This window comes from Perca flavescens, chromosome 17 (assembly GCF_004354835.1).
Source record: "Perca flavescens isolate YP-PL-M2 chromosome 17, PFLA_1.0, whole genome shotgun sequence".
NCBI lineage: Eukaryota > Metazoa > Chordata > Actinopteri > Perciformes > Percidae > Perca > Perca flavescens.
In genome coordinates this window covers 8,586,037-8,611,114 of record NC_041347.1, presented here as the reverse complement: position 1 = coordinate 8,611,114, position 25,078 = coordinate 8,586,037, and the positions used below count along the sequence as shown (strand labels likewise).

The window sequence follows — 25,078 nt, the reverse complement described above, 5'->3', positions numbered from 1 at the left end:
TCAACGTCATATTGAAGTAGAATACTAACCTTTAGTCATGAGGTAAGGAAACCAAAACTTAACATCTGCTAAACGTCATAATGGTAATGTCTACACAACGTTAATTGATATTTTGTTGATTTTATGTTTTGGTGTTAGGGTTAGGTAACAACAGTTGTTGGACAAGTGCTTCACCAGGAGTGGGGTGATCCAAAATTAATAAAGTGGATATAGACCTGAAAGCAATGTGATTTTAAGCAGCAACCCAAAACTTTTGAAGACAGCACAACAATACACATTGGTTTAGTAGGGTTCATTATTAACCTCAAGATCGTATCAACGGTTGTCAAAATCTCTGAAATGTCACAATGGTACTACAACGTTGATCTTAGATAAATGCAGGTTGTCAGTAATTCAACATCTAACACGCAAACGCTCAAGAGCTCCTAGACCAAATTTGAAGTTGTTTCAGGGCTACAACCTGTTGTACCAATTGAGCTACTAGGCCACCTAATAGCCCTGAAATGATTGTTATAGCAAAAATGTATAATCCAACCACTGTATCACCGTGGCGCGGTGGCCTTTCTATGTGGAGTTTGCATGTTCTCCCCGTGTCTGCGTGGGTTCTCTCCGGATGCTCCGGCTTCCTCCCACCGTCCAAAGACATGCAGGCTAGGTTAATTGGTGTCTCTAAATTGTCCTTAGGTGTGAATGTGAGTGTGAGTGGTTGTTTGTCTATGTGTGACCCTGCGATGGACTGGCAACCTGTCCAGGGTGTACCCTTCCACTCAATGTAAGCTGGGATTGGCTCCAGCCCCCCGTGACCCTCTACGCAGGATAAGCGGTTAACGATGGATGGACGATGGATGATGGACTTTGCACCATGACAGTATAGCTGTCAGACAAATGCCAAAACACACAACAAGAGGTGTCAGCCTATCTGGCAGCCATCATTGGCAGTGCAGCCCTTGAGAGAGTACAGTCATAGTTGGTACTGCGGCACACGCCAGCAACTTACCTGATGGTAAACCTGGGGCTGTTGCATATGATACGGATACAGAGTTGCTTTGCCAGGATGTCATCTAGACTTGAACAGTAAATATCAGCTATATTTTTGGCAGATGTTGGTTGTCGGTGATCAGCCAGTACCTCCAAGAGGGATATGACTTGGCTTGCAGTGGTTGAGGTAGCCACCAAGGCAAGTCCTGTTTTGATTTTCTAGACTGCTTGGTTAAAGTAAAGCAGTTATTTTTGTCTTTTGGTGTTTTTGGGTCAAACTTGATCTATACATGACAGGCAATGACCTACCTACCTATTCTGGGCCACTGATGGCTTGGTTGTTGAGAGGGACCTCCTATGATAAGCTGTTTTTGTGGCTTGGTAATCAAGCACTGATGATAAACCTTTATAACTGGTGAATCACATTGAAACCTCAAATAGATTTTATCTATGTCTATCAATGGTTGGGATATTACATATTATGTTTAATTTCAATGCGTTCATTTGGGGATAGTAGCACTGTAATCCTTGAAGGGACCCCTCTTTAATTTGCCAAGAAACAATATAATAAAGGTCAATTAAAATATCTATCGTGCATTCAGTGTTCCTGGCCATAAGGGGTTGAGTGGCATTAGCCCATGTTTATCATACGTATGCATCCAGAACATCCCATCCCTTAATCACCAATACTTTTCTTTTAATCTGTCTATCTCTAACATAATAATAATAATAATATGAATTAATTTAATAACAATAATAACAGAAAATCTACTTGCACAAATTATATAAATTTTCATAAAGTTGTAGATTTTTAAAATAACTTGACTTGCTCGCGTGTTTTAAAATCCATAGTTGCAGGTATATCTTCAAAAACAATTGAAACACATTTCTAGCCAACCACTGTGAATGTGCCGCAATGCTTCCGGCGGAAAGCCAGAAGAAGAAGAAGAAGAAGAAGAAGAAGCCAATCCGACTCCTACGCGCTCCTACCTACGCTCTATGGTCTTGCAGCGGAAAGATACCGGAGTAAATTGCCTGTTGGACACCTTTCATCTGTACGTCGACGGTTACAATTGTTTGGTGGACGGTCACTGCGAGCAGAGGTACGGAAAATATATACAATTATGGCCATAAGAACGTTAAGTTGGCTAGTTAATAAGCTTTATAAGTTTTATTTTTTTGTATTGTCAAGTATCTTGTCAGAATTGATTTTGTGAACTGCCGCCTTTTCCCACCTAGTTTAAAATTACGTTGCTTTAAGTTTGATTGCTTTGCAATACTAATATAACAATGATGTAAGAGTTAGTTTACAGAGATTAAAATCAGTGGAATATAGCTAGTAAAAATAGTGACATGAATAAAATCGCCGCCGGGCACTGAGTTTTTCGACTCTGAAGCAGACAGCCAAAACCCGGTGTACTTGAATTTCCCCAGACAGAAAGTGTTCCCCCGGTTGCGTGAGCGCGTGTGCATTCAGCGGTGAAGCGGACCTTCGACTTAACCAAAGTAAATGAAAAATATAACATGTGGATTGTTTAATCGAACGTTTTAGTATTGTTGTTTTATGAACGAGTTTTTTTGCACAGCAAGCTAGCACTTATCTGTCAAAATAAAGGCTTCTCCTGTAGGCTAACGTTACGTGTTATGAACTTCGTATTATTCATTGCACTGAATGTCTAAACAAGACGACTAGCTAGTTATATATTTTCCCTCGTAAAGCAAACTGTTATTTTGCGATAGTCTGATGATGTTATAACTGACCACGGAGTTGACTACTTGGTCATCCGTGTTAAGTTACGTTTTGAAAGCTGGATCCAGACCCGCTGTAACTTTTTGTAACAAAGCTGCGTCTACTAATATATGTCGTCGATACTGTAAAATCAAGATCATTGTAATATGTTTAACACTTTACTCAATTACATCTACTTGACTCGAAATGTAAATTAAACTGAATGCCACATTGTAGACAATAACATTGTATTTTGTCCTTACAATCTATGTGTGATTGCCTTTTGATATTGCTAAAAATCTTTTTAACCATTAATCAGTTATAACTATTCTATAACTATTACTCTTTACACAATGTACAGCTGTAGCTGGTGGGCACTGCATATGATAGGGGAAACACTGGCTTAAGTGATAAACTTCTTTTAAATAATTGTTGGCAACATTGTAGTGATGAGGCTTAGCCTATGTTAGTATGCATGTCTAACCCTCTGATTTTTCTTGTGGTAAAACATTGTATTTTTTTATTTCCTTGATGTAGACCTAACTGCTGGGTTAGTCATTTTTTTAGAACATGGTATGTCATATCTGAGTCGCTGGAGAAAAATCCACTCAGAAGCTGCAGCAATCGCACTGGAATGTAGCAGCAGTGAAGATGGTTGCCGTGGAAATTTTAATCCTTATCAGTGTAATGTAGAAGATGAAGGTGAAGATCTAGCAGAAGAGGGAAGTAGTTGTTTAAATGAAGCAGATGAAATTGGTGATGCAGATTCAGATTTTTGGATACAGAGAATATGTGTCAACTGATTCTGAAGAAGTCATAGAATCTGCAAAAGAAGACAAGGTAACCTTGCAAGAAAAGCTTGCTTCCTGGGCTACATGTAGTAAATGTGGAAGAAGCCAAATTGATGAATTGCTTGGTATCTTGAAGGATGAAGGTTTAGAATTACCTCCTTTCCCTGCTTCCTCCAACGTACTTCCTGGTAGAAGAGTGATGGTAGAAGAGGATGGGAAAGTAGCAATATAAAGGATGCATGCATAATTGTACATACCTACGTCTCTTCTATCACAACTGCCTTCCTTTCATGCACTGCACCAGCTGAGCACAATCACTGAAAATTGCACTTTTTTTTATTTATTTCTGGAGCAGAATTAATTTTTTGTTAATTTGTGTCTTGAACTAGATGATAGTGGTCACAGTGAGGTAGAATTTGATCAAGAAGACCTCCAAGGAAATTGTCGACATCTCAACCGTGATGAAGGTTAGTTCTAATATTAGCAGTAAGTTTTTGTCTGGTAGTAAACGTGCAGCGTACTCCATCCCCCCAGAGATCTGAAATGCTCCCTGTCTGGACATTTTAAAAAAAAATCTACTAAAAACCCAGCGCTTTACCAAGGCATTCAATCCTGAATTACTTTTTGTTGTTCTGTCACTGTGTGTAATGTGTAAAGCGTCCTTGGGTCCTGTGAAAGGCGCTAAAAATATTTATTTGTTACGTTAGCAAAATTAGTAACAAAGTAACCTTAATTATCAGCTGTATGTCATTACTAACTAACCTACTAGTCAAGTGTTGAGGACATCAGGTACAAGCTTAGACTAAACTGGTGTACAGCTCTGTCTTGTACACATACTGTACGTTACATCCTGATAATTATATTTCAGTGTTCAGAGGAGTCAGACAACTGGTTGTTAATGAAATGAAGGACTGTGGAGCTGAGGTTAATGAAGTAAATTAGGGATGGAAACTAGTCCTTTTTAAGCTAATTGGGAGATGTTTCTTTTGGATTTTAATGCGTAAATGAAATGCTTAGTAATTATCCAGGGATCCTATTTAGAAAAAACGATGCATTGATAATCATTTTATAATCAAATCACAGCCCTCTGAATTGTAATCGAATCGCGAGGTGCCCAGAGATTCCCACCCCTACTGATGTCTGAGTTGTTTATTCTTTCTAAACTTCACTCAATATCTTGATGTCAGCAATATGATTTATTCTTTGATGATTATGTAGTTTATATAGTGACATTGCTGATGTAAACATTGCTCTTGCTTCTCTAGATACAATATTTACTTGTATTTAAAATCCAAATAAATTCTAATCCTGTACTGAATGTTTTTATTTTAAAATATATTAAAAATAATCAATTCTTAGTAATATAAAAGAATCAATAACAGCATTGATAAAGAACCAAACCAATAAAGATGATTGATAAGAGTAGTTGTAGTATAGATAAAATCTTAATGATTCCTATTGCTAGTAATTGCATTACTTTTACTCTTCCCCAATACACACAGCCAGACAGATGTCAGCTGTGTGGGGCAGCAAGGCATCTGTTAGCAGGCTAATGTGGTGAAAGCCCCGACTTGTTCACTCATTGTGGAATGTCATAATCATAGTACACTTTGGCTGGGTGAAATAGATTGTAAATAAAATCTTATTATTTATAGGCTATATATTATAAATGATTTATATCTCAATATAGCATAAATTAATATAGGCTGTCTATGGAATCAAATAGCAGCTGTAATATCCCATTAACATCCAGGAATTGTGCTAAAATAAGGGGATTTGCCTTTTTTTGAGCTTTATGCAAGTAAAGTTCTGAGACAAAACCCCTATTTGGATTAAAAAACAATAGCCTCTCAAACAAAAACATAAGGACAATAAATTATGACAGTTATCAGTAGTAGGTTGTGCCTTGACATACCATTTCTAATTATAGTAATTATTTGTTTCACTGCTTTAGAATTTCAGAGAAAAGTGATGGAAATGCTAGTGGAAATGCGTGAGGATATCCGCTCATTGAAGAAACGGGATGCAGAAAAGTACAAAGCAACTCAAATTCAACAAGCGTCAACTGTTGAGGCTCTAAACCTCCTTGATAGATCCCTCGACTCCCTGCAGGAAAAACAGAAGCTGGTAAGGTCAACTGTAATCATAGCAACATAATTATGCATATGTTTCTCTCATGTGTAATGTGTCACTCTTTACTTCTTTTTCTTTTGTTGATAAAACTGAAATATTGTTCCTCTAATTTCAGATGAATGCCTTGTCCAGGGTGAGAGGAGTCCACTTGAAAGACAATGTTAAAAGGGTGGAGAAGTAAGTGTTTATAGCTCAGTGTCAATTAGATGTAATTTACTGTTAGCATCGATATAATAGAGTAGAATTAATATTGTATAGGGGACTCGACTGTTACCACTGGGCCAATTGGCAGCCTTCTTTAGGGATCTGAAAGTCACAGGGTTCAGTTCATACCCCGCTTTAGAAGTCACAAGTGGGTATGAGTTTCGTACATAATTAAAATTATTAAAAGTTTAATTATGTCAAAGATGAAATGAACAAAATGAATGTTTGCACCAGATTTCCTGACATTAACAGCCATGTGTGGTGAGTTAAACATCAATTTAGAGTACAAATGTATTATATACAGGGTTCATACGGTCATGAAAAACCCAAGAGGGTCTAACTGCAGACCTCCACTGTCAGGCCGGTCAGGACAGGAAATAACCATAAATAAACAACAATAAACAATATGTTTTTACGTCCCCCACAGGATGTAACGTGATGCATTCTCGGTTGTTTTGCTAGTCTACACATTGCGAGAACGGTAGGGGACTGGTTAGCATTATCCAAAACATTGAGTAAAGTCTGAATGCATTTCCTCTTTGTCTGTGTTCGCCGTCAATATAGATACCGCAGCCAATATTGTACATTTAAATCACACAAATTACAGAATGTTACACGTGTGTAAGTTAGGTTATTTGTCTTTCTACATAGGCAATGTGAGGCTACGCTAATGGTGGCTAGCGTCAGCTCCTGAAGTAGTATGGTACTTTTTTTTTTTTTCTTTGGATAACATACTCATAGACTGTATGAAGCTACTGTGTGTTCAGCTTTATTAAACTTTTTTTGTAAAGCATTTAGCAAGGGCATAGGTTTGCATTTGTCTTAATATGTTGACTATGACGCTCAGGTTAGTTATATGTCCAAAAGAAGATAAAATACAGTTCTATATCATTTAGATCGTTCGGTGTAGCTTTTTCACACTTAAACAGTATGCAAACACTTCGATTGCTGTATGAATCTATCTTAGTTGAATTGAAGTTTATTTAGCGTTACTACGACAGTGTTTCCACATCCCTCTACTGGAGAAAGTTACCCCCTGTCCTGCATGATTTAATCTCTCCCTGCTTCAAATTCAGGCGAATCGGCAAATGTTGCAACAAATTCATTTTCCACACCACCCGGAGTGAATTTCAGTCCCTCCAGGATTTCGCGGCCTTTTTTTGAGATTGTTGCGGTCCAAAATGACTGATTTTGCGGGAGCTTTTGTAAAAAATTGCGATAAAAGTTGCGATGTATCTTGTATGTTTGTTGCAATGAAGTTGCGGGAGACAGTTAAAGTTTTTTTTGTATATAGTTCTTTAAAAATAAAAAGGAAACATGTTTTGGGGAGAATAAAACTACTCTGGGCTGAGTTTTCCTAGGAACCTTACCAAAAAGGCTAAGGATGCTGTAAATGTTGGTATAATATGAAAATGGCTGGTGGATTTAAGACAAAAAATTATTTATTGAATGAATCAAATTTGAAAATATCTATCAGTGGCTTGTTGATCTTTACATTGTTAGTTAATTTCCTAACCTGGCCTAGGACTCACATTCATACAGTTTGATCGAGTACTGACTTTGACTTATCATTGCACTTAGAATAACAAGCGTAGCTGTCCTCAATTTAGGTCATCGTGTCGTCTCATCTCCTTTTTTTCTCCTGCATCCACCATGTGTGTTGTTTGTGTGTGTGTCTGTGTGTGTGTTTGTGTGTGTGCAAGCGTCAGTCGCGGAGGGAACGGAGCAGTAGCCCCACCCGTTGCAGTGAGCTGACAGCCAGGATTGAAACGCAACTTCAGCGACTTTTAAATCGTTAAAGTCTAATAAATCGTTGCACGTCTTGCAAAACAGTTTTCCCCTATGCTTTCGTAAAGAACATCTGGATACTGTTTTTCACGGTCATTTGTTATTTTTGTAGGTAAATGTGAGATGTTGGCATCACACGTCTGCTGCGCATGCTGCTGCATCTTCTGAACAAAACAAGGAAGTGAGTTTGCTGACATATGACGACGCTTTGCAGGAGACCGTGATGATTGGTCAAAGTTGCAGAAAAGTTGCAGAAAAGTTGCGTGATTGGTCAAAATTGCGAGTCGCACCAAAGTCACGGTGATTGGTGGAATTCGCGTGAATTGGCGCGATCGCGACATCGCGAAATCCTGGAGGGACTGGAATTTGCATCTTTGCATTGACTTTGTGTGTAATCAAGACGCGTGAAACACTGGATTTGCTTTCAGTGTGAACCCACCATTATGCTTGCTGTTCAGGAGTGGCCTAAAATGCAGTAGAAGGCTGTAAGAATTATATATAAATAAACTACTATAAGGCGATTATCCAATCTTGTTTTGTGTTATAGACTACAGGCTTTAGAGCTAAGAGGTATTTTGTTCAATTTATATATGCTACATGTTATATATAGATATAACACATTTGTTTTTGACAAAGAATTTTCAAAGTTCAACCAGTGAATTATTTGTAAATTTAAATAATTTTTCTTTTGTATGTTGATGACAACAAGGGAAGGGAAGGGCAAGCTTGCCTTCACAAAGCTCCAGCTCTTCACTGTTACAGGTAAAAAGCATATATCCTCTAGGGTTGGGCGATGTCCCCTAAATTGGCAGGAGCTTTACATAAATGGTGAATGGTGCCCTGCTGGTAGGTTTTACAACTTGACCTACTTTCACTTAAGTACGGTGCAGTAAAGTCAATCAGATGTCCGTGATCTGCGTAACGACAGTACGTGGGACGTTTGCCTTCAACAGAGCGACAGTAATAACCTAACATACCATCATTACTGAGTTTAACCTACATTCACGGTTATGTTTGCACTGAATAACGCATTCAATAAACAGAAACATAACTCTTGCAGCGCACATGAACAGACGCGCAATATTAGCTCACACATAAAATAGCACCGTCATGAATTAGCCCTATTACCTCCTCAGTTGAGGTCAACAGTGTCCCATCCTTACTGTACACAGCTTGGATGGTTCCCTGCTTCCCCGTCCTGAGGTGGCAAACTCGGGTGAAGAGAGGTTTTCCAGAAGCACCAAGGTGCTTCTGGAAAACCTCTCTTCACCCGAGTGTCCAAAACATACGGCCTCAGATCAGATGAAATGATTATAAAATCAATCATTGACCTTTGGCTTAGGGTGCTCTGGTACCAAGTACACTTATGAGCATTCCTATGTTTGAACATGGTGTTCGTTATAGACAATCCATTACTTGCACAGAAGTCCAACAACAAACAACCACTCTGGTTTAGATCAGGGAAGCCGTTCCTCCCAATCCCGCCTCTCCATGTGTCTCCATCATTGCTCATGTGCATGTTGAAGTCCCCCAGCAGAACTATGGAGTCCCCCACTGGAGCCCCATGCAGGACTCCTTTCAAGGTCTCCAAGAAGGCTGAATACTCCGAACTCTTGTTTGGTGCATATGCACAAACAACAGTCAGAGTTTTTCCCCCCACAACCCGCAGGCGTAGGGAGGCAACCCTCTCGTCCACCAGGGTAAACTCCAACATAGCGGCGCTCAGCCGGGGGCACCAGTTCCCCACCTCCCGCACCAGTTCCGGCTCCTTCCCCCACAGGTGGTGGGCCCATGGGATGGAGAGGGAGTTGGGATGCGGTCCTTCTCCGACATTATTGCTAAAAACAAAAATAATTCACATGCTTTGTTTGCTACTGTCAATAGGTTAACAAACCCTCCCGTACCAGTAGCATCTGAACTTTTATCCATCAAGGCCTGCAATGACTTCGCCATCTTCAGTGAAAAAAATTCTGAAAATTAGTCAGTGCCTCCATAACAGGTACAGGGTATGCGTTGTCACAGTGTTCAAGCAAAACAAATTCCAATATGACACAATTTCAAACGATTAACCAAAATAACCTGGAGGACATTATACAACATCTGAAAACCTCCTCCTGTTGCCTTGATATTTTACCAACATTTTTCAAAAATGTTTCAAATTGTTTGGCTTCAGATCTTTTACAGATTGTAAACCCGTCTCTTCGATCAGGTATCTTCCCATAGGCCCTGAAAACTGCAGTCATCAAGCTACTCTTAAAAAAGAACAATTTAGATACGTCACTAATGGACAACTATAGGCCAATGTCAAACTAAGTAAAATCATTGAAAAAGCGTTTTTTCAACCATTTTCTGTCACTAAACAATATTTTTGCCTTCTAGTTGGGTTTTCGACCACACCACAGCACTGAGACGTCTCTTGTTAGAGTATTTAATGACATCCACTTAAATACAGATAGTGGCAAAACTACAGTACGATCTCAGTGCTGCATTTGACACGGTCAACTACGACATATTACTAGACCGATTGGAAAACTGGGATGGCCTTTATGGCTCAGTACTAAAGTGGTTTGAATCCTATTTAAAGAATAGGAACTACTATGTGTCTATAGGTAATTATGCACCTGAGCACACAAATATGACGTGGAGTTCCACAAGGCTCCGTCCTGGGGCCTCTTCTGTTTAATAGCTACATGCTTCCACTGGCTCAGGTTATGGAAAACAACAACATAAGTTATCATAGTTATGCAGACAACACACAAATTGACATAACCTTGTCACCTGGGAACTACAGTCCACAACAACTCTCAGCTCTATTAAATCAAGGCTGAAGTCCAATCTTTTTGACATTTTATTGTACTGCATTGTGAATTATATTCCTGTATTCTGTTTTTAATTTTGTATTGATTTCTAACTGCTTTTAATGTTTTATGTTAAGCACTTTGAATTGCACTGTTGCTGAGATGTGCTATATAACAAAAATTGCCTTGCCTTGCCTAAACCTGCCTCTTCTTGACCCATAGGAGGCAGAAGAACTGGGTCAACCTACAACATTAGACAAACTCAAATCAGCATTAAAAACAGTTAAAAAAGGGAAAACGCCAGGGTTGGATGGAATTCCATCAGAACTTATTCTACAGTATTTTGACATATTAGGAGCAAACCATTTTACAAGCTTTAACCTCAGCCAATCCAATCCAATTTATTTATATAGCACAATTTTAACAAACACAAGGTTTCCAAAGATTGCCCAAATTTCAGGCCCATAAGCCTCATCGGGACATATAAACTTTATTCCAAAGTCTTGGCTCTCCACCTAGAGCGCTTTATCATGAAACTAGTCCACCCCGACCAATAAGGTTTTATACCAAAGCATCATGCTGCAGACAATGTACGCAGACTATTTCATGTAATAGAAGAAGCCAAAAACCTTCCAACAACTGCAGCAGTTTTATCAGAGTGGAACTAGTTGTGGCGAGTAATGGAGAGGCTTGGCTTGGGGGCCAAATTCATTGACATGTTGTGTACTTTATATGCAAATCCCACGGCCATAGTCTCAACCATTGGCTTGCATTCTCAGCCATTTCCCATCAAGTGGGGCTCTTGACAAGGATGCCTGCTTTCCCCCATGCTGTTTGCAATCTCTCTTGAACAGTTAGCCCAAGCCATAAGGCAATCTTATTTTATTTAACAGGCAGGTGACATCAGCCATTAGTGTTACAATACCAACCCAAAGCAAAATTACATATTTGGGCATCACCATACACGCATCCCTACAGCAGATTGTCCAGGATAACTTTGAAACTATATTAAGTAGTGTCCAAAGGAATCTGGCCAATTGATATGTGCTGCCGGCAGCGCTACGGTCCAGGATTGCTGTTGATAAAATGAACATAGTTCCTTGTGTGAATTTCTTATCTTGTGAGTACAATGATCCCCGTACCCCCACCAATACATTTCTGGAAGAAACTTGATACCTTAATTCAGCAGTATATTTGGAATAATAAACAACCTAGGCTAAAGTACGCTACCCTGCAACGTACCACAAACATGGGAGGCCTGGCCCTCCCCAACTTTAAAATGTATCACAGAGCCTTTCAGCTACAGGCGCTCAGAGTGTGGATGGACCCCTCATCTACAGTTCCATGGAGAGAAATAGAGCAAAACCTCACTGGAAGTCTAAGACTGCAAGAACTTGCCTTTACAGGTGTGTGTCCAAAACAGTGTATGCTAGCCTATGGCCCTATTATCACCAACACATTGACCAACTTTAAACAGGTGAAGGAGCAACTACGCTACACTAATGTGGCATTTGAATACCCCAATATGGCACAATGCACACTTAATGTCTGGTAACAAACCCTTTGTTTGTAACCAGTGGAGTGACAGAGGTATTTATACTTTAGACCAGCTATTCAATGAGAAAGGTATGTTGAGTTTTGAAGACTTGAGAGCTAGTTTTGAGGTCCCCAAAACATTCTTCTTCTTTTATCTTCAGCCCTAAAATGTTATGGAGTGCCATGGGGAAACAGTCTTGAGGTGCACCCAGTCATTAAATGGTTTGTTGATTTTCCTGTGAGAGGATTAGTGTCAAAAATGTATGCTAAACTGATGCAAGTTTCCATAGGAGAACTCCCAATAGTAAAGAAATGGGAGCGAGAACTGAGCCTTAAGGGGAACGCAACTAATTGGGAGACAGTTTGGGACAAAATGTTCCACTGTTCCAAGAACCCAAATCACCAGTATATCCACTTCAACATATGTCATAGGACATATTGGACTGCCCAGAAGAGATACGTTTCTAAATTCATTCCCGCTCCCTATTCCCTATTGTCTGTCAACCTGAACAAACTGGAACTTTCCTGCACATGGTCTGAGAGTGTGAACAGGTGCATGAGTTCTGGAATAAAACAACATCAATAATATCTGCTGTGACAGGATGTCGAATTCCTACTGACCCGATTGTTTTGTTACTTAATGATTGCTGTAAATTACACCTGCTTGGGAGATAGAGGAAGATGGCTAGCCGCCACAACTGCAACCAAGAAAATGATAGCTCAATGCTGGCTCCCCCCTCACTCGCTTTCTATAAAACAGTGGTTGCCGTATTTTCTAGACATAGTTATGCTTGAGCTCTCTACAGCAAGGATTAACAAAGCCAAATCATCGACTATCAACCTATGGAAAAACACAGCAGAACAAATATCAGACCTAATGACCTCAGCGCCACAAGAAATAGAGGAGAGTGACTAGGCAAGGTGTGAGTTCTGTTTGTTCATTTGTTTTGTTTTCCTCGAGACAGCAGAGGGTGGGGGGTGGGAGAGGGTTTTTGTTCTTGTTCAATTTCTGTTTCTCTGTTGTGTATGTGTAATGATAAAAAACAATGAAACATGTATTTTAAAAACAAAAAACAAAAAAAGAGAATACCACCTATGAGACGGTTTTCACAGTTCAGTTATTGGTCCCTGATTCCAGGCTGGTGCCCCGTTTTGACTGTTTGTCAATTTGGTAAACTTATTCATAGACATATTCATAACTTTATTAATATTGATAAAACAACTTTGATAAATTGACTATTTTAATCTGTACCTCCCCAATTCCCAACACTTTTCCAATTCAAAGTCACTTTAGAGGTATCCTTATAGTCTATAATACTGCTAAGGTTTCATGGTTCCTTCTTACCGAAAGCAAGTCCCATGCACAAAGCCACATCAGTAATGGCATACACACTTCCATAAACAGACACATGGCGCAGGTCCACCAGGTAACCCATGATAGGCATCATAGATGAGTCCACCATGCCTGTAACACAGCACAGACGATACAGCTCTTACACTCGGCCATGGGAACACTTGTATTTGATAAGCATAGTATTACAATTATGACTTACCAACAGCAAAACCAATACCTAAGGTTGGAACAATCAGACCATAGATGTTTTTGGCAAATGGAACCTAGAACAGAACAGATTTACGAAAATGTATATTTATGTTTATTCAATTTGAACAACATTTTCCATTTGGGAGCACTGCTGGCTGCTTTTTGAATATAACGTTGAAATCACTGTGAATTCAGACTCCCATTGGCAGAATGAGGGGTGAATGAATTTGGAGATTCATGAGATATAGAACAGGTGGATAATGTGGATCATTTGGACAATCTGGATGTTTTTTACCCTAGAAAAACAGTTCCAACCCTCTCAATGCTTTTTTATACATTAGAAATCCTAACCTGGCTTTGAGAATATAAACCTTTTATACTTAGTGTACATATAATGCTTTACATTCTGCATGTAGTGGCTCTACTGTTGTGTTTCTACTGGCTGAGGAATGTAAAATATTTCAGGACTGATGCATCTTAATGTGTATGAATTTTTAGATATTTTACAACAAGTAGATCCAGGTAATCTGATTGGTCAACTAGACATTTAGAACGTGATCAAATCAGCATGTGCTCATCACTAAATATATTACTCCACCATTTCCATGGCAACATTGTTACTTCCAGACTGGAGTCAGAAACCAGAAGGCTACAATATGTTGTGGTTCTGGACTTTTCTGTTGTGTATAGTTCTTTATTCCCCTGTTCAGTGTGTGTTCTGTTGATCCTGTTTTGACTGTGTATTCTTGTTTCTATTGTGTATTCCTGTTCGTTGGTGATTATTTCTGGTTCCTGTTTTATTTTGATTTTGAGAGGCGCCGCTCCTACCCTAGCAACAGGGAGGAAGTGGACCCCAGCCTCAGCTGTGGTACAGGCCAAAGCCGCCCTCCATCGTGACGTGGTGGGCCATGTCCAACAAGGCAGAGGAGGCTTTGGCCTTGGAGCTGTAACACCTCTCTGGCAAAAGGCATCTTCAACCAAACGTCGAAGCATGGTGGTAGAGGAGACGTGCCGACAGGAGAAAGCAGCCAGATGCTCCAAGGCTATAGCACAACCTAAACAGGGTCGCTGGACGACGTGGGAGGGTCTTGAGAAAACTCTGGAGCATGGAATCCAACAGGCTGAGCTTCATTGTCCGAGCTACGTATGATGTACTGCCCTCTCCCATAAACCTGCAGCTATGGTTTGGAAAGGACCCATCCTGCCCCCTGTGTACAATCCCTGCAACGCTCAAGCAGAGTGCAAGAGGGTATTCATCAACACCCACCCTTCAGTTTATTTTAAGCAGCAACATTTCTGCTCCATTCCCTAAACTCTTTAGTGACCCTCCAGTGCTCTAATATCGGATATCTGAATTCCCACTACTGGTGTAGTTGTCAGCCTTATACTTACACATATTACACTGACTCCAAGTAGCACCATTCCAATGAGAGCACAAAGCCATCTGTCAGGGAGAGAAGCCAGGGTCAGTGTTATCAAAATTATTAGTTATGTACACTCTCCCACCCAGTATCATCAATATATCACAGATGTTGCTTAATAGCTGGGAATGAACAGTGTAGCTAACACATCTCTATAAGCTTCTCTTATTTTTTCCAATGGGGTAATGTGGAGGTGGGGTAATATTTTGATTAAAAAGAAGGAAAATATGGGAGTTGGGATAAGGTTATAATGTAACAGGAAATCATCATTATGACTTACCAGAAAATAATACTAAAGTTCCCCTCACCATTCAAAACGTTCCCCTTTTTCTTTCAGGTAATCCAGCCAGAATTCTACTTCAAATGATGTGATTTTTTTTAAGAACGACCAATTAGCACTGCACTTACTCCTATGTTTGTGGTATATAAGAATAATTTCTCTCCTTACCTCCCCATCTTATGCGCCAACTTGCCAAAGATGTAGGTTCCAATAAGGTAGGAGATGGACGCTGGTATGAAAACAATGCCTGGGCCACAGTCAGACACATACACACAGAGAGAGAGAGAGAGAGAGAGAGAGACTGAAGGTGTTGGCAGGTTTTCCAAGATAAGCAGATCTCTATCAGTGCCTCATCACTGAGCCTCCGTACATCTTCCATTGTCTGTAATAAAGACTTGTGCTTTCCACCTGCCAGCACATTACACCCTAATATCCAAGTTACCCACTCATTCTTTTTATCTGACCTAGACTTCATACACAACCAACGGTAAAAGACTAATAACACCAAAGGGCTGCAGCAGAGAAGCTGCAAGTTGATCTCACAGAATTCCATGAAATGAACACGGTCCTTTAACTCAAAATCTGTGGCGGTTTCACGGAATCGCTGAAAATTCTGGGTTTAGGAAAACAATAACGGGACAACAACAGGACGGTTGGGTTTAGGAAAAGAAGAACGGGACGGTTGGTTAAGTAACAGAAGAAAGCACCAGTTGGGTTTGGCACGTCGGACACGATCCCTGGTCTCCTGGGTGAAAGTCCTGCATTGTTTGACCAACCTCCCTATGCTGATTTTTGGCCTTTCATACTACTCACTACCGTAGTCACTCGATTTAATTTGAGTGTCCCTATGCTCCATATACTAGCATTGTAAGTTAACCAGCGGTCCGCGGTAGCCTCGTCAAAGCTCCAAACTCATTAGATTAGCATGAAAACATGTCCCAGAGAGCGACAGAGTAGGTACACATCAGTTAATAACCCCTAGGTTCGTTTTGCGCCGGAATTCCGGAGTCCTTTTAATAGATTATGTAGCAGTATGAATTTAACTCATAACTACCTGGCGCTCTTTTGGCCAATCTCTGCCGCAAGGCCCCCGTATAAAAACAGCTAGTTGTCCTCCTACCGCCCTCTCTTGCTCGTTGGTGACGCAAGTACTCTACACTTCCGGGGTCGCTCACTCTGTGAGTTGTTCTGCTGTGCTACAGGTAGGGTAGTGGCTTTGCTGCCTCCGCACTCATTTTCACTGTCATTTCGTTGCCGTTATTTTACTATGTATTGAACGCTTGTAGATCTTCACTTGGCGGGTATCCTCCACATTCCCTTCCTGTGTGCTGTGTCTCCCCGTTTTCATTTGCTGTGTTCACTTTTGTGTGTTTCTGTGTGTTCACGGGTGACTTTCCCTGGGATCCCTTACTGCCCTCGTACTCGCTTCTCCTCCACTGTTAAGCCTCAGCACAATTATTTTCTCCCCCTTTTTTGGTAAGAATATGTTTTAAACTGTTTTGTTTTTAACCTTAAATATATCAATAACCTTGCAATTGGGAAGTAATTGAAATCATTCTTTGGGTGAAATTCCCAGGGTGGCGTTGTTTTTGAGGTAGGTTTCATCTAGAATACCACCTCCTCTGTTCTGTCCGCTCTCGTGCCGCCACAAACAGTTTAAAAAACGTGCTGACCATCACAAAAAAAAACGAGATAAACGTGTCTGTGTAAACGAATCAATAGATTAAATTAGGTGAACGTTTCACGAACTGCCGTGAGACTGGGTTGCATTATATCCATTACATTGACATTACATTTCTGACAATGTCAACAAATAAATAACATTTGTGTGGGTTCTCCCATTTGTGTGTGCATTTTGAAGTACTGACTGAATTTCTTGTTAACATTTAAGTGCTGTAACAACCTATACTCAAAGGATTATTAGGAACACCATACTCATACCGTGTTTGACCCCCTTTCACCTTCAGAACTGCCTTAATTCTTTGTGGCATTGATTCAACAAGGTGCTGGAAGCATTCTTTAGAAATGTTGGCCCATATTGATAGGATAGCATCCCCCACACCATTACACCACCATCAGCCTGCACAGTGGTAAACAGGCATGACGGATCCATGTTCTCATTCTGTTTACGCCAAGTTCTGACTCTACCATCTGAATGTCTCAACAGAAATCAAGACCCATCAAACCAGGCAACATTTTTCCAGTCTTCAACTGTCCGATTTTGATGAGCTTGTGCAAATTGTAGCCTCATTTTCCTATCTATTTAGTGGAGATGAGTAGTAACTTGTGGGGTCTTCTGCTGGTGTAGCCCATCCACCTCAAGGTTGTGCGTGTTGTGGCTTCACAAATGCTTTGCTGCATAACTTGGTTGTAACGAGTGGTTATTTGAGTCAAAATTGATCTTATATCAGCTGGAATCAGTCGGCCCATTCTCCTCTGACCTCTAGCATCAACAAGGCATTTTCGCCCCCCAGGACTAGAGCATACTGGATGTTTTTTCTTTTTCAGACCATTCTTTGTAAACCCTAGGAATGGTTGTGGGTGAGATTCCCAGTAACTGAACAAAGTTGCTTAGGTCTAACCTGACTCCGCCAGATGGATTGCTTCGCATTTGCTCGGCATATCCATCTGGGAACTTTCCGTTGGAGAACTTTTGGGAAGGGGCGGAAATACTGCTTAGCTGATTGGATGAACCATCTGTCTATCACCTATGTTGGTGATAGACGGGCCAAATCAACCAATCAGATCCACGGTTATGAAAATACAACCACAAGCCCGCCCCTGCTGCTGCAGGCAAAGCATAGCTCGTTAGCTCAGCATGCAAACATGTCGGTAAAGGATATTTGCCGTTTGTGTAACGAGAATTTAGGAATAAAAGGCACCATTTCAGGTTCACGGACCATATTCCAAAAGAAGAAGGAAGAGAAAAAAAGCATTAGCGAGCGGCTACCGCTGTTTGAAAATACTGGTTAGCTGATTGGATAAACCATCTGTCTATCACCACCTAACCCACCTCAAAACCAACGCTGATTGGCCCGGTCGTTTGGCTAACGGCTCCAAATTTTCTCTGCCTCAAGATGCCAGACTGATCTGCGAGTGGAAAACTGGAGCTCGCCAGATCAGGACGGTCTCACGAGGCTAGCTTAGATCACTTTTCTTTCCCATTCTGACATTCAGTTTGGAGTTCAGGAGATTGTCTAGACCTGGACCACACCCCTAAATGCATTGAAGCAGTTGCCATGTGATTGGTTGATTAAATAATTACATTAACGAGAAATTTAAAAGGTTTTCCTAATAATCCTTTAGGTGAGTGTAGTATACTGTGTGTGCATAATGTGTATTTTCTTAGTGAGTACTGAAGAGAGCATTATAAATACCTAGCTGCCATTCACTGGAACACATGTTCTCAGTCATCCAGATTGGCAGCGTTGGTTCCATCATGGCAATGACCATATTTCCAAAACAAATGGCACCTGGGGAGGAAGATTGAGTATAAGTGGACAAAGTGTCAATTAATTGTCAATACTCTGTTCTGGTTACCCTTTCCTTCCAACCTCCAGCTGCCTACACACACACACACACACCTCTCTTTGTTGCTGTGTTGTCACAGTAATTGACGTGATGGGAAAGGCTAACTTGGAAATATATGCAATTTTACCCTTCTTGTGAGAATTCCTAGACATAGCCGGAAAAAGACACCTCTTAGGCCGGCCACACACTGGTGGTATGTGGTGTGAGCGTGGTGTTTTTGTTGCATGTCAGTCTTTACACACCAGAAACATATCCTTGTCTGTACACATGTATGTTTCCCATTGATTTACCGCACTCAAGCAGTAGTATACTCCATGTTAAACATAAATATATACTGATTTGATTACAGCAAAGACAACGTCAGTGGGTAGAGTCCATTTGACCTGCTAGGATTGTGAAACTTGTTGTGTTTCTCCACTTTTTGCCATTTTGTTTGTGGTATCCTAACTGTAATATTAACTGTAATATTAAGTTGCAAGAATGCTTATCTGTAAGCTATATCAGTTACTTAGCTATGAAGAATGATAGTTCATTTTCTTATGTTTCTGAAGTTAGCTGCTAATAACTGATGTTCCAGAAGGAGGCGCTATTACATTGAGTTCTGAATCAGTGTGTTCAGCTGACCGGATGTTGACACTGGAGACAGGTGAAAGTAACCTCTAAAGATGTAATGCTGCCCGTTGCATTAAACTTGCAAACATATGTGGATGTTGTGGACATTCAGTTCTTCATTAGAAGATACAACATTGTTCATAATGACTGTTGGCCTGTGTTCATATCATTCCTGTCTGTCACTGCAGAGGATCACCACCTTGTCACGGTGAGAAGGCGTGGGTTTGCCTGTGTTGTCGCTCCTGGCAACAGCTTAAACTTGGAGGCGCATGAAAGGGAGGAATGGCCAGTCTAAACTTAGCCCAGGTAGTGTGTTGTTACTGGGCATCTGTAGTCATGGACTCCCCTTGATCCCGGCCTCCTCTGGCCACATGTCAAAGTGTCCTTGAGCAAGACACTGAACGCCAAGTTGTTCCCCGGGCGCTGTATGTAGCTGTACACTGCTACTAATTCTTAGGATGGGTTAAATGCAGGGATTGAATTTCACAACATTGTACTGTACGATATGTGACCAATAATAAAAAAAAACATTCTTGACAAAAAAGATGTCTGAGCAAGCTTAGTTAATGAGGATATCAGAACCTGGGGGCGATTCTAGGATCAGATCTTTAGGGGGGCTCAGCCGCTAATGAGAATGTGACATTGATACAGTGTTTACCCCACCCACCCACTAAATCAGTAATTTCACTGGATAACAATGAATATATGTATTTATTACTATGACAGAGGATTAATGCAAAATATTGAACATATGAAAAAAAACTATGAAAGTCCCTTTATGGACTACCAGAATCAAATGAATCGATAATGAGGAGTAGACAATACACAATTAAAAATAAAACTTTCCTTGACTGAGTTACAGGTGCATAGCATTGGCTACAGCGACACAGGATATTAAACCTCTTTCTTTGAACCTGTATTTGTTTGCCCTCTGTCACTAACAGCCAAGTTTGCAAACTCTAAATTGATTTAAAAAAATAAAACTTGTTTTTATTATTATCATTTTTAGGGGGGCTGAAATGAAATTTAAGGGGGCTTGAGCCACTGATCAGAAGACGTAGGCAGTACAATCGGATTAACAATCAACTGTAGTTTTTTCGTCAGCTCTACAATCATATGTCTTGGAGAGCAGTCTAACCCCTGACTGCTGGACAAATGTTAAACCCAAACATGCAGTGAGGGTGAATTGAGAAAACCTAAAAGAGGCCCCTGTTCGCAAGGTGCAACCCCTGATATCATGTGGAAAGGCTGGGGACATGGAATCTGATCTGGGCATGTTCTACTTGGATTCTCTACACGTCCTACTTCTGTTATGTCAGCTCATTGGTACATGTGGCTGTAGTAATCCAACAACACAACAGTTGTAAAAGAAGCCATCATGATGAAAAAGAAGGCTTTTCAGGCTCGCCTCTCCTGGGTAACTTCTGAATCAGCAAACAGATATCTGGATGCAAGGAGGACTGTAGCTTCTGTGGCTGCAGATGAAGGCAGAGAGGCCATGGAGGAGAACTTTCTGTTGGCCTCAAAAGTTTCTGGCAAATCATCAAGTCAAACAATGAGTAGAAACAATGGCTTACGGTGCATTCAGACCAAAAAAAAAAGCGATCCGGTGATTAGCAGGGTAGTGCGGCAGGGGACTGTCAGCCCATTTCTGTGATGTCCTGTTGTGTTCTTAAACCCCCCAACAAAGCACAAGTAGACTTTATATTTCACAGTTAATGTTTTCCGTCAGATCGTTTATAGATTTAGAGGTTTTTCCGACCCCACTTGAAGACAGCTTCATTTCCCAGGAGAGAGAGAAAGAAAAGAGAGGAGCGAGACACAGCGAGTGCTGTTGTAGGAAACAGTCAGCTGTTACACAACCTCGCGGGCAGTTCAGTGTTTGTCTTTTGTTTTTTACCCTCAAAGTGTTTAAAACTTTCTTTTGGCAGTAATAAAAGCAGTGATGTTTCCTTTTCACTGTACAGGATTCTCACACTGCCTCAAAACACGTGGGTTTGCGTTCGCCCAAAAAGTTGAGTTGGTCTCAGCTTTACGGGCACAGGCCCCGTGTGTTCTTTGGAGTTTCCCCTGCTGCAACCCCGCCGCAACTTAAACACACTACCCCCATTTGATTGTTGTGGACAGAAATTGAGCAGCTAAGTACTGTGAAGCATCCAGTTTGGTGACCTAAGAACTGCCCCGTTTGCTGATGTTGTAGTTCCGCCTTCTTAATCAACCTGTGACCTCCAGTGCACACTGGGGCAGTTTGCAGCTGTGTGTGAAATGGATGTGCTAAAAGTCAGCACCTGGTACTGTGCTAGAAAACAGTGGATTGGCCCCTTTGGCAATGCTCTCAATTTAAAAGCCGTGTTCCAAACGCTACTCCATGTCATGTTTCGTCCCTGTGTCTAGTTGTTGTTTGAGTTTGTGTTACATTTTCTGTTTTGTTTTCCACTTCCTGTTTTATCTTGTAAGTTTTCTCTCTTCCTGTTGTGGTCTTGTTTTATGTCCTGCTAGTATTTTCCGCTTGTGTGATTACCTGTCCCCGCCCTAATGTGTTGCACCTGTGCCTAATTTAGTTGTGTATTTAAGTTCTGTCTTCGCCTCTCCCCAGTGTGAGATTGTCTGTTTCCTTTGTGTGGAGCTTTTGAGCGGTTTCCTGTATTCCTGTTTGCTGTTTGCTGTTGTTTTTTTGGATTCCCTGGATTTTGGACCTTTGCCTGTTTTCTGGATTTTTCCCTTGCCTGTTGTTATTTGGACACTGCTGCTGAGTTTATTTAACTGCTAAATAAACTGTTGTATTTTGAGTCTTGCCTCGTGGGTCCATTTTCTGTGTGCTTGATACTCCATGGTCTTGATCTTTGGCTGGTGACTGAGTGTGCAGACAAACAGCTAAAATGAGTTCAGAGTGTCTGAGCTTAAACTATTTTACTGGGCTCTATTTAGAATTTAATTGTGCTTGATAAATATACTGGACGGACTATAGCTTAAGGATGGTACATGAATTACATATAAGGAAGTGATGGAACACACTGAACACAGTGTTGTTCACAGCATTTTTCTGATGGATAGATGACTCTCTTTAACATGCCAAACCCACTTCACAACACAAGTCCAAGCAAAGTGCTTTAGACAAAAAACAAGATCCGGGTCAATTTCTCTCCTGCTCTTTTCCCAGCCATTATAAAAGGCAATATTCCACTTCACGCTTCTCCTAAGTGGGATGACATTAGGTTTCTTCATAATACTGTGCTGCTATTATTTTCTTACCAGCTGCGATCAGAATGTATGGATCCTTCATTAGCGTCAACAGCGGGGTCCCCTTCTGACTCTGTGAAGGACAAAGGCACAAGAACAACATTATATATTAAATACAAAAAGCTTATACCATAGCCCTCAACCAAACCCACCTTTAAAATACTCAGGTTACAAATCTCAGTGATAAAAAAAGCATTTTTATACTTCCTTTGTATGTTTGCACACACTGCCAACATCACCTCCTTGAAGACCTTCCTCCACAGCGCTGCGGAGGAAGGTCTGGCTAGTCCACACAGCATTCCAGGATGGGAGAAAAACGTGCTCTGGTTTATTGGCATTTCTTTAATCCAATTACAATCGTCTTGGGCGGTGCTATGCGCCGGACGGAGCCACGGTGCCTCTGCTAAATAGTCTCAGGAAGGAACTTGTTTTGGTGGAACATGTGTACGTTCAAAAGTAGTTTTAATCGTGCAACAGAAAACTCAGATTGGACAGATAGTCTAGCTAGCTGTCTGGATTTACCCTGCAGAGATCTGAGGAGCAGTTAACCATAGTCCTCACAAATCCACCGGAGGTTAGAACGTCTACAATAAGAAAGAGGAAGGGGACAGACAATCAACCCTTTGTAATATTTGCAGGGGGGGCAGCAAATTACTGTTATTGTACATTTTTGAAAGTTTTTTCAAAAATTAAACAGTCTTAACATGAATACAACATATTATTATAGTCCACCATAGACGGTAGGCGGAGCTAGTGCAACAAACTCGCTCCTCAACTGCCAACTAACTAACGTCACACTGTTTGGATCTCTGGGAAGTGAGATCCCAATACACACCCACAATTCCCTCTTAGCACCATAGGTGAACGGAGATCTTCCAGATTGTAACTTTATAGAATTGGCATGTTATTTGGAGCAAATGAAAAGTCAAACACGTTATACATGTAAAACAGAGAATGATATATACTGCTAAATATAAGCAGAATAACATTATCTGAGCTTAATAGGACTAATGGAGGTACGGTTCACATTTTAACCGGTACCTGAAATATGGTACCCAATGATAGAGCCCTGCAAGGGTTTAAAATCTAGGCCTGAGATGCTTAGGCCATAGCCTTGTTAATGGTTATGTTTTTTAAAGTGATGACCAAGTAGCCAGCGGCTGACAGCGAGTTGACCAAATGTTTGATCAATTTAGCCTCTCGAATCAACACTTGACTTACCTTCAATAAAATCCATAGATATAAAACACTTCAAGCATATAACAATGTTAGTTTAAACATTTATTATCACCACTACTGTGAAAAGGCATCTTTGACAAGTGGAGGCAGGCTGCTGCACCGACGTGCAGAAAACAAACGGGCGATACAATCTGAACAAATCAACGCTACAGCCAGAAGCCCAGTCTCTTACAGAGCATCATGGAGTAAAGAGCACAGCATCCACAGTGGAGGGTTTAAGTCCAGTACTCATTTCTAACTCTTCCAGCTTTGTTGAAGACACACTCACTGAAACGGACATTTTGTAACCCCACCCACCATCTTTACCTAAACCTAACTGTCCCATTATTGTCCCACATGTCAGTTAAACGTAAGCCAAGAGTCCCGACCAAACGCATCTAAATATGACGCCAAAGGACTAGACGCTAAAGGAGACTTTTGCGCCAGTAACAAACGCCAAAGGCCCCTGACCAAGCGTTGCTTTTGACGCGCTGGGAGTAAGAATGTGTTGAACATGCAGGTTTTTTTCAGTCGGTACCCTAAAAAGTACCACATTCGGTACACAACCCTATTGTGCCTTGCTGCAAGCCTCTGTGGAACCTAATGGAAATGTCTAATCAGAAAAGGTGAAAGCATCTGCTAATGACCCAAACCAGATTATCTCATTGGCTTTGTTTCCATGAGCAGATCTGCTTGGCTAGTATCTCCACTAATATATCAGATTATGGGTCATCCTGAAAAGAAGCAGCAGAGCACTCTTTCTAAGTGCTGTCTAATGAGTTCATTGAAGCTACTGTGAAGCGCTTTTCACTCTCTTTAATCTTAATACTGATGTATTTACCCTGCCCCAATCACCTTGCTACAGTTATAATTCAAACTCCATGCAGAGGAATAAGCATGGAGAAACAGACAAACGTGACTGACATCCATGGGTTCTTCCATTATTAAATCAGCCTTCAGTCACAGATCGAATCAATTTTCAGTTCAGCACCAGAAAAGGGGTGACAATATATATTTTAAATGCTTTCCATTTATTACTTAAAGAACTGTCATAAAACACAACGCATTCAAGCCGGGTCGTTGCCACATGACGCTTACTTTTTGTCACCTAAATTCAACCATAGTGTCTGTCGAAACGTGACGTGACATACATGTAACCGGCTACAGCTCTTACTGCCCTGTACCCGCTCAAAGCCCCTATTCTCGGTGACTCAACTACCGACTGCTGCTGATAGGACGGAGCTCTGTAGCTGGCGTCATGGCTTTTTGAGTTCTT

At 40.8% G+C, this 25,078-nt stretch overlaps 1 protein-coding gene across 1 annotated transcript in view; it reads right to left on the bottom strand.

The window, feature by feature from the left end:
- Window positions 1-25,078, bottom strand: part of LOC114572385 (synaptic vesicular amine transporter-like) — a 75,689-nt gene that overhangs the window by 22,346 nt on the left and 28,265 nt on the right. The window contains exons 9-14 of the mRNA XM_028603996.1: window positions 22,597-22,657; window positions 18,579-18,674; window positions 15,370-15,448; window positions 14,893-14,944; window positions 13,511-13,574; window positions 13,303-13,422 (exon numbers count right to left, since the gene is read on the bottom strand). Of these exons, the coding sequence (XP_028459797.1) occupies window positions 13,303-13,422; window positions 13,511-13,574; window positions 14,893-14,944; window positions 15,370-15,448; window positions 18,579-18,674; window positions 22,597-22,657 (472 nt within the window). The remainder of the gene's footprint in view (window positions 1-13,302; window positions 13,423-13,510; window positions 13,575-14,892; window positions 14,945-15,369; window positions 15,449-18,578; window positions 18,675-22,596; window positions 22,658-25,078) is intronic.